Source organism: Austrofundulus limnaeus, unplaced genomic scaffold (assembly GCF_001266775.1).
Source record: "Austrofundulus limnaeus strain Quisiro unplaced genomic scaffold, Austrofundulus_limnaeus-1.0 Scaffold138, whole genome shotgun sequence".
Lineage (NCBI taxonomy): Eukaryota > Metazoa > Chordata > Actinopteri > Cyprinodontiformes > Rivulidae > Austrofundulus > Austrofundulus limnaeus.
In genome coordinates, this window is record NW_013952540.1 from 1237628 (window position 1) to 1245858 (window position 8231).

The window sequence follows — 8231 nt, forward strand, 5'->3', positions numbered from 1 at the left end:
GAATCATAATAAAAAATCTGCGTCGACAAATTTACATAATCGACGTCATCGATTATTTCAACTAATCGGTGCAGCCCTAATCGCAGGTTCAATCATCCTCTTTTTACCCACRTATTTTTCCTTTCTGCTGACTTGTGTCCTGCTCCTACTTCACCTTTTTTTCCTGCTAAGACTTCCTGCCCTCATGTTACCAGGACGGGGCATCAGCGTATGAATCAGTCCTCCTGTGCAGGTGCTTTTTCCAGGTTGATGGTGTTTTGTTGTTGTTTTTGTTTTTTGTCAGTGTTTGTTTTGTTWGTCCACCTTATTCCGAGCCCCCCATGATCGAAAATCACTCCCATAATTATGGGGGGGCCCATAATTGCGTGAATTGTGGGAGCGATTTCCGATGTGAACCATAATCGGCATTTGTTTATGTATGAACAGTAACACAGTTTAATAATATAACACAGTCTCTCTGAGCATTGTTGATTTAAACATGTGGAAACCGTCTGACAGAGCTCAAACAGGACAATATGGTAAATGGACTGAACTTATAGCGCTTTATCGAGCCCCATTGGTCCTTTACACTACATTCATTCACCCATTCCAGTGTTTCACCTAGGAAATTGTTGGGGGGGGTGGGGGGTGGCTGCTTGTTTTATAAAAACATCAATTTACATGACTCAAATTCAATTATAGTATAATAAATTTACATTGTGATTATTTAATTGCCTACCTACATCCTAAAGTTAAGGACTCCTCATGATAATTATCAATAATAACTTATTGTAGTAAATTATCATTGATAATAAGTGATCAGAACTCTGTGCAGCAGATGATCTGAGTCCAAAGTTCTCAGTTTGAAACCTTCTGGAGCTCTTCTGTAGCCGTGTTTCCATCAATGTTTTTTAATGCACATTTTGAAGTATCACATCAGAAAAGGTGAATGGAAACGGTATGATTCGTAAAAACTTCCTCTAACTTGCATAAAAGTCGATACGCTCGCTTGAGGTTGTTTTCGTTTTTTTTTTTCTTTTTTTTTTCGAAAAACAGTTATGCGCAAAAGGAGAGATGGAAACACATTTGTCGAATCAGTTCTGACGTAGCAAACATTTACCTCACATATTGATCAGCTGTTCTCGCTGTCTGTCGCCCCCCTTGAATAATGGTAGGGAAACGCTTCAATCAGACACACATTCACACACTGATGGTGGTAAGCTACAATGTAGCCACACCTGGTCTGGTGCAGAGGCGGGGCTGCCATGCACCGGCACAGGTCTTGGCCAAAGATACAATGACTGAGACGGCTGGAATGAGGGATTGAACCGGCAACCCTATGGTTACAGGACAACTCCCCTAACCACTCTGCTTCAGCCGCCCCAATATAATCATTCCACCGCTACCATGGTCCTGGGGCAGGAGTAGGGTTGGGCAGTATTGGGAAAAAAATTAATCACGATTAATTGTGGTATTTAGTGGATAACGRTTAATTTGACGATTAATCCCCTGGAGTCCCTGGACACCCTTATGTCCTGGTCCCATGACCAGTTTAGTGGTAAAGATTTGCTCTTCATACAAATCTGTTCCAAATTGTGTCAAAATTACAGTCTTCAGGCTATACATCAAATTTTAAATTGTGTTGGTAGATAAATAAATTACAGAACTTTTTTTAATGTTTGTCATATTTGAAGCAGAGAGGAGCACCGAACAGACTGACTGGTGGCATTAATTGTATTAATCGTCAAATGCCAAAAAATAATCGATTAATGTTTTTCTGACGATTAATTGCACACGATACGATTATGCCCAACCCTAGGTAGGAGGATGAGCTGAATGAGTGCCTATGGGTTACATTTTGTAGCATATTTAGCGACTTCATCGGCTCGGTAGCTTCAGACAGTGAAGCAATGATCAACCTGAAAAGCTCTGAGATGTATTACTGTAMCTACACAGTAATATAATATTAATAAAAAAGGCCGGTTGTATTTTGGTAAAAGAAGTGGGGCATGATCTTATTTGCCTTAAAGCAGACAGAGCCAAAGCTACTCTGACTGAAGATTTGTCGTTTGTTAGCCCTGACCCAAGCCCTCTACAAAAATAAGGAAAACCTGGTACACCGTCACAGATAGAATCTAAATTTTAGATTAAGATTTAAGAAAAACTGCCTCGAGGATTTTTTTTGAACACGTCTGCCGTGAAACTACATTTTTAGTTTTGTGCCTGCCTGCCGTGCCATAAACATTTGTTGTATATTAATTGCAGATAAAATTGTAATGCCAAATACGAACAAATAATACTGTGCTCTTCATAAGCCTCATTCATAAGACGGCTCAGTCAGGGACTGACACGTGTTCTGTCCTCCTCTGGTCATTCAGAAAAAACACAAAGGTGGAAATATGGGTAAAGTGAGCCAGCCTCTGATGGCCCTATGAGCCCTCAAGTGAGGTAGTATCAAAGCCGGGCCCGAGCCGGGAAGACCGACTTGAGAAAAAGCAACCCACGGTTCTGCGCTCAGAAAATGATAATGAGCTGATGACATCAGTGAGACACTGCAGGATTAATCAACAAACAGATTTATTACCGAGGGGATAGGCTATGTTAAACACAACACAAAACAGCCACTTTGTTATTTGTCAGAGCTTGTAGGACGTTAAAAAATGATGAATAACATCAAATAACCATCTTACAGTTCTGCCACCAGAAATAAGTTATCCCATCCTCACTTCATCCTGCTCCTGCTGCGGTCGCTACCCTCACCCCCGTTAATTGTAATTAATACTGATTTGCAAAAATACGCATTTTTGAGACTCGCTGTACAGGTAAACATCCGAAGGGGTTGACATGTATGYTTTGTTGTTGGTTTCAAAAATGATGAACCACAAGWTCGCTAAAGTGAGCTCATTCARTTTGTTTTGTTTGATAGGGAGGCAGACATCAGAAGGTGACCACAAGATTAATCAACAGATTAATTATCGAGGGAATATTAAAGACGATGCAAAACAGCAACTTTGTAGTTAGTTTAAAAGATATTGAACCACAGGATCACTAAAGGAAGTTTATTTTGTTTGATACGAGACAGACGTCGTCACACAATAAATAGGCTACGTCGTGGTCCACTTCAGCCGAGCTGAGATCTGCTCCACCACGCCTCTTTTGGTTCCGCCYTGCTAGATTTATTTTTGAAAACGTACACGTGAGTGGGACCTGGCCGGCTTCCCCTGTGATTTATGAATRACSAGAGGGAGCTTAAAGCTGGACTGATTTGTGAAGTGACTTTTGAAAGAGGCTATACACTTGAAATCATACAATATTCTCGTCMCACTTTTMATTTTTTCAAACCTTCTGAGGATCYGGCATCTTTTTTTCCGGTGGTTTGTTGTAACTGATGCACAAAGCTGGATGCCGGTTTCCCTCCAGCGGCCCTTTGTAAACAAAGTGTAATAAGCAAACGTGAAGAGTTGTGGTGGTCGCATCAGCCACATGCTTCTTGATTCCTCATCTCTAGGTAGGYGATGGAAACTATACCGCTTTTGTCAGGAACACTTTTTTTGTTTCAGGTTCGTGTTCAAAACACTTGTTGTATCCATTGATACAGTTTGTTTATTCTGGTTGTTCATGCAGCTGGGAACAGCACAACAAGTACCTGAAATAATGTCAACAAAACAAAAAAAGTTTGTTTTGGTAATCCAAAGAAAATTAGATTCAAATAAACCTCGGTCAGTGCTCCGCTCGCTACCTTGGTTAACCTAAGCTTCCGGCGGCTACTTCCGGTGTTTCTGACAGGAAGTCTTTCCCACAATCATTTCAACTGTAGAACCCMCAGGAATAAGGTGGATTAAAATTGCTTATTAAAAATCTTTGGGGCTCTGTAATAGCATTGACCTAAATATATCAGGGCTCTTCTTTCATTCAGCCGATTCACGTGAATTWCTCCCCGTCATTGTAGCAGCTGGTGTTTGCAAACCTTTTATCCCCATCCTTTCCTTCTCTCCTCCTTCCTTCGTTTTTCTTTTTTTCTAATTTTCTATTACACTTTTTTCTCAAAGAAAATTGGTATTTGCTTGATGTTTGCTCCCCTCCTCCTTCCCGTCCTTGCACCCCCTCTGTTGTCGGTCAGAGTGGCAGAGGATTAGGCACACTCTATCAAGAAGAAATTAAACAAACATCTGGTGAATAATTGACGGGGAAATGAGTTCTCACCCAAGCGCTTGGTGGCTGAGGGGGCTGGGATAGAGGGGGGGTTGCCTTTAGGGACATGGCCAGCCCCCCCCCACCACCCACACACACACACACACTCCTTGCCTGTGTGTCTGTGCTTAACGCCATGACAGACTCCTTTCAGGTCCTGCTCAAGCCCCCCAAACTGGCCCATTATCTATTTAATTTCACGTTTTTTATTTCGCTTCAGGTCACTTAGAAACACAGTTCAGGTGCCTGAACCAAGTCCGAGCAGAATATCTAACATACTTTACTAGATGTCATAAGCTATTATTGATTTTCTAACCAGCTCCACAAAGCACTTTACACTGCTTATTATTTTGTCATGTTTGGCTTTTTTCAGACTGTGTACGGAAAAATTCTGGACATAGAAAAGAAGCAAGATAGTCTGCGAGCTAAAGGACTCTTCTCTACTGATCCCAAGGCAATGTAAGTTCAAAAAGAAAACATTACAGATTTAATAATAATAATAATGATAATAAAAATAGTAATAATGATTAATATATTTTTACAGCATTTGTAAATGTCAAAGTGTTACATCTCAAGAGTCATAAAAAATAACTGAATAAAAATCTGTAAAATCAGTTATGGCCATAACACTGACAAAACAAAGGATTTAGCAGTCTAGGGTTCTCATAGGTGATCTGGAAGTGGATTCCACAGATGAGAAGCAGCGGAGCAAAAGCCTCAGTCCCCCATGGTTCTGAGCTTTGTTCTGGGAATTTGAAGCTGGGATTACTTGTTGGAACAGAGAGAACAAGGTTTGATGTGTGGCAGGAGCAACTCTTTACGGTAGAGGGAGAATATTGCCACATATTCACTAGTGTGAAAGGAGGCCGGTCTTGTGCTGRACTCTGGCAGAGACAGGAAGCCGATGAAAAGAATTACAAGACCTTTTTGGTAATTGCCTGGCAGCACGGTTTTGGATGAACTAGAGTTTTTGAAAGAATGTAATTGCAATAGTCCAGTCTTGAAGATGCAAAGACATGGGCAAGTTTTTCATTGTGCAACAGATATTGACCCTTTTGCATGTGACGTCACGCGCTTCAGAAGACCACCCACTTGGTCATGACGCACATCAAAAACAATCTGTGCGCAAGTAAACTGTACAGCTAGTCAAAAAGCAGACAGTTGGTGGACAGTGGGTCCTCACAATAAACTAAAACAGCCCATGCAGCAGAGAGGAGCAGGGAGGAGGATGGGAAGAAGTGGAGAACTTATTTCTAGTAGCAGAGTGGAAGATGGTTATTTAGTTTTATTTATTTTGTTTTGTTTTTTACACGTCATACAGTCTCTGAGATGTAACATAAAATAGAAAACGAGTGTTTGWAAAAACACACGTCAGCCTCTCGACTGACTTGGAACACCTTGGAATCCCCCCAGAAGAGCTGAGGGGGCTGGGCAAAGAGWGGTCTGGGCTTCTCTGCTCAAGCTGCTGTGACCCGACTCCGGATAAAGCAGAAGATAATAGATGTATGGATGTTTGAAAAAATCTGTCAGATACATCCATATACCCACTAAATGGGGATAAAAATCATGTAATTTACTGACAGTCACATGGATTTTCCCCCATTTTGCAGACGGACGTAGCTATTCCATTCTAAAAACAAAACTCAGCTTCAAGTTTATTTTACGTGTTAGAGCCCGTAGGGTGTGAAAAAAAAAAAAAATTAAAATAAATAACCAGCTCAGTCAGATTTTTGAGGATCAAGATGCAAGTAAACATCTGAAGGGGTTGACGTGTGTGACAGAGAACTTTTGTCTATTTTACTGTTTTGCTGAGGCGGCACGGTGGCTCAGTTGCCTCTCAGCAAGATGGTCACCGGTTCAAATTCCGGTCCGGGGACATTTCTGGATAGAGTTTGCATGTTCTCTCCGTGCATGCGTGGGTTCTCTCCGGGTACTCCGGCTTCCTCCCACAGACCAAAAACATGACTGTTAGGTTAATTGATAACTCTAAATTGKCCCTAGGTGTGAGTGAGAGAGTGAATGGTTGTTTGTCTCGTTTGTCTCTATGTGTGGCCCTGTGATGGACTTGCGACCTGTCCAGGGTGTACCCCGCCCCTCGCTCTGTGACTGCTGGATATGGGCACCAGTGACCCACGTGACCCTGAAAAGGAAGAAGCGTGTACAGAAAATGGATGGATGGATTTCCTGTTTTGCTGTGTAAACTTTTTTAAATACAGTAATCTATGAGCCCAACTATGTYTGCTACTTCCACAAATTACTGTAGCTCAACTTCAACAATTAGGCTACAACCCCTGGCAAAAAGTATGGAATCACCAGTCTTGGATGARCACTCATTCAGACATTTCATTCTGTAAAACAAACTCAGATCAAAAACATGATACAATAATAAGGTCATTCCAAAGTGCAACTTGTTGGCTTTCAGGAACACTCAAAGAAATGAAGAGAAAACATTGTGGAAGTCAGTGAATGTTACTTTTATTGACCAAGCACAGGGGGGAAAAACATGGAATCACACAATTCTAAGGAAAAAAGTATGGAATCATGAAAAACAGAAAAAGAAGAGACCATCCAAAAGACATCAATTGTATTTAGTTGCACCACCTTTGGCTTTTATAACGGCTTGCAGTCTCTGAGGCATGGACTTGATGAGTGACAAACAGTATTCTTCATCAATTTGGTGCCAACTCTCTTTGATAGCAGTTRCCAGATCAGCTTTGCAGGTCGGAGTCATCTTGTGGACCTGTTTTTTTCAGTTTCCACCACAGGTTTTCAATTGGGTTGAGATCTGGGCTATTTGCAGGCCATGACATTAACTGAATGTGTCTTTCTCCAAGGAATTCCTTCGCTGTTTTTGCCCTATGGTACAATGCATTGTCATCTTGGAAAATTATTTCATTACCTCCAAACATCTGTTCAATTGAAGGGATGAGAAAACTGTTCAAAATGTCAATGTAAACTTGTGCATTGATAGAAGAATBAACCACAGTCATCTCCCCAGTGCCTTTGCCTGACATGCAGCCACATATCATGAAGGACTGTGGAAATTTGGTTGTTTTCTTCAGGCAGTCCTCTTCATAAATCTCACGGGAACGGCACCAAACAAAAGTCCCAGCATCATCACCTTGTCCAATGCAGATTCTTGACTCATCACTGAAGATAACTTTCATCCAGTCATCCACAGTCCATGATTGCCTCTCCTTAGCTCATTGCAGTCTTGTTCTTTTTTGTTTAGGTGTCAATGATGGTTTTCTTTTAGCTTTCCTGTATTGAAATCCCATTTCCTTTAGGTGATTTCTTATGGTTCGGTCACATACATTGGCTCCAGCTTCCTCCCATTTATCAGGGTTCCTGCGGATCCTTAAAAAGTCTTAAAAGGCCTTGAATTCATCAATCCAGAAATAAGGCCTTAATTAGCCTTAAAATGTCTTAAATCAATCTTTCAGAAGTCTTAAAAATGTTAATACATTGTAAATAGGATGATTGTAATTTGTATCAAATATTAAAATAATTGGTAACATTTTTTTTATTTTTGAATTATTCACTTTAAAACATTCCCTTTTGACACCACTTCCTGTTAATTCACATGAAAATATCTCAACAACTGTTCATCTGAACAATGTGACATTTGTTTTGTAAAATGTTAATAATGTTATCTTTCCAAAAATGCATTCATATTTCRTGCAAACATTTTCCATCACAGTAGGGCTGCACCGATTAGTTGAAATAATCGATGACGTCGATTATGTAAATTTGTCGACACAGATTTTTTATTATGATTCACTGTATTACATAACCACCACGTGAATGTTCATGCAATTCCATTTCGGTACCTAAAAGCATCATTGCGACCGTATTGGCATAAGAGTGGTGAGTTTTCCATGCTTGTTCTGAACGCAGCATCGCACAAGAGCGTAATGACGTCAGCAGCCGCTGCTTCAGTTCAGTCTGAAGCTTGAAAACAAGCCCCGCAGCTCCTGGAGTAAAATTTACTGAACAGACCGCCTCTGAGTTATCTGGTGGATTAATTATCTTGTGAACACGACGTTCGCTTGCTCAAAGTA

At 40.8% G+C, this 8231-nt stretch overlaps 1 protein-coding gene across 1 annotated transcript in view; it reads left to right on the top strand.

The window, feature by feature from the left end:
• The window catches only part of mrps9 (mitochondrial ribosomal protein S9), a 26201-nt gene that overhangs the window by 9969 nt on the left and 8001 nt on the right, over positions 1-8231 (top strand). The window contains exon 6 of the mRNA XM_014016105.1: positions 4544-4629. Coding sequence (XP_013871559.1) covers positions 4544-4629 — 86 coding nt within the window. The remainder of the gene's footprint in view (positions 1-4543; positions 4630-8231) is intronic.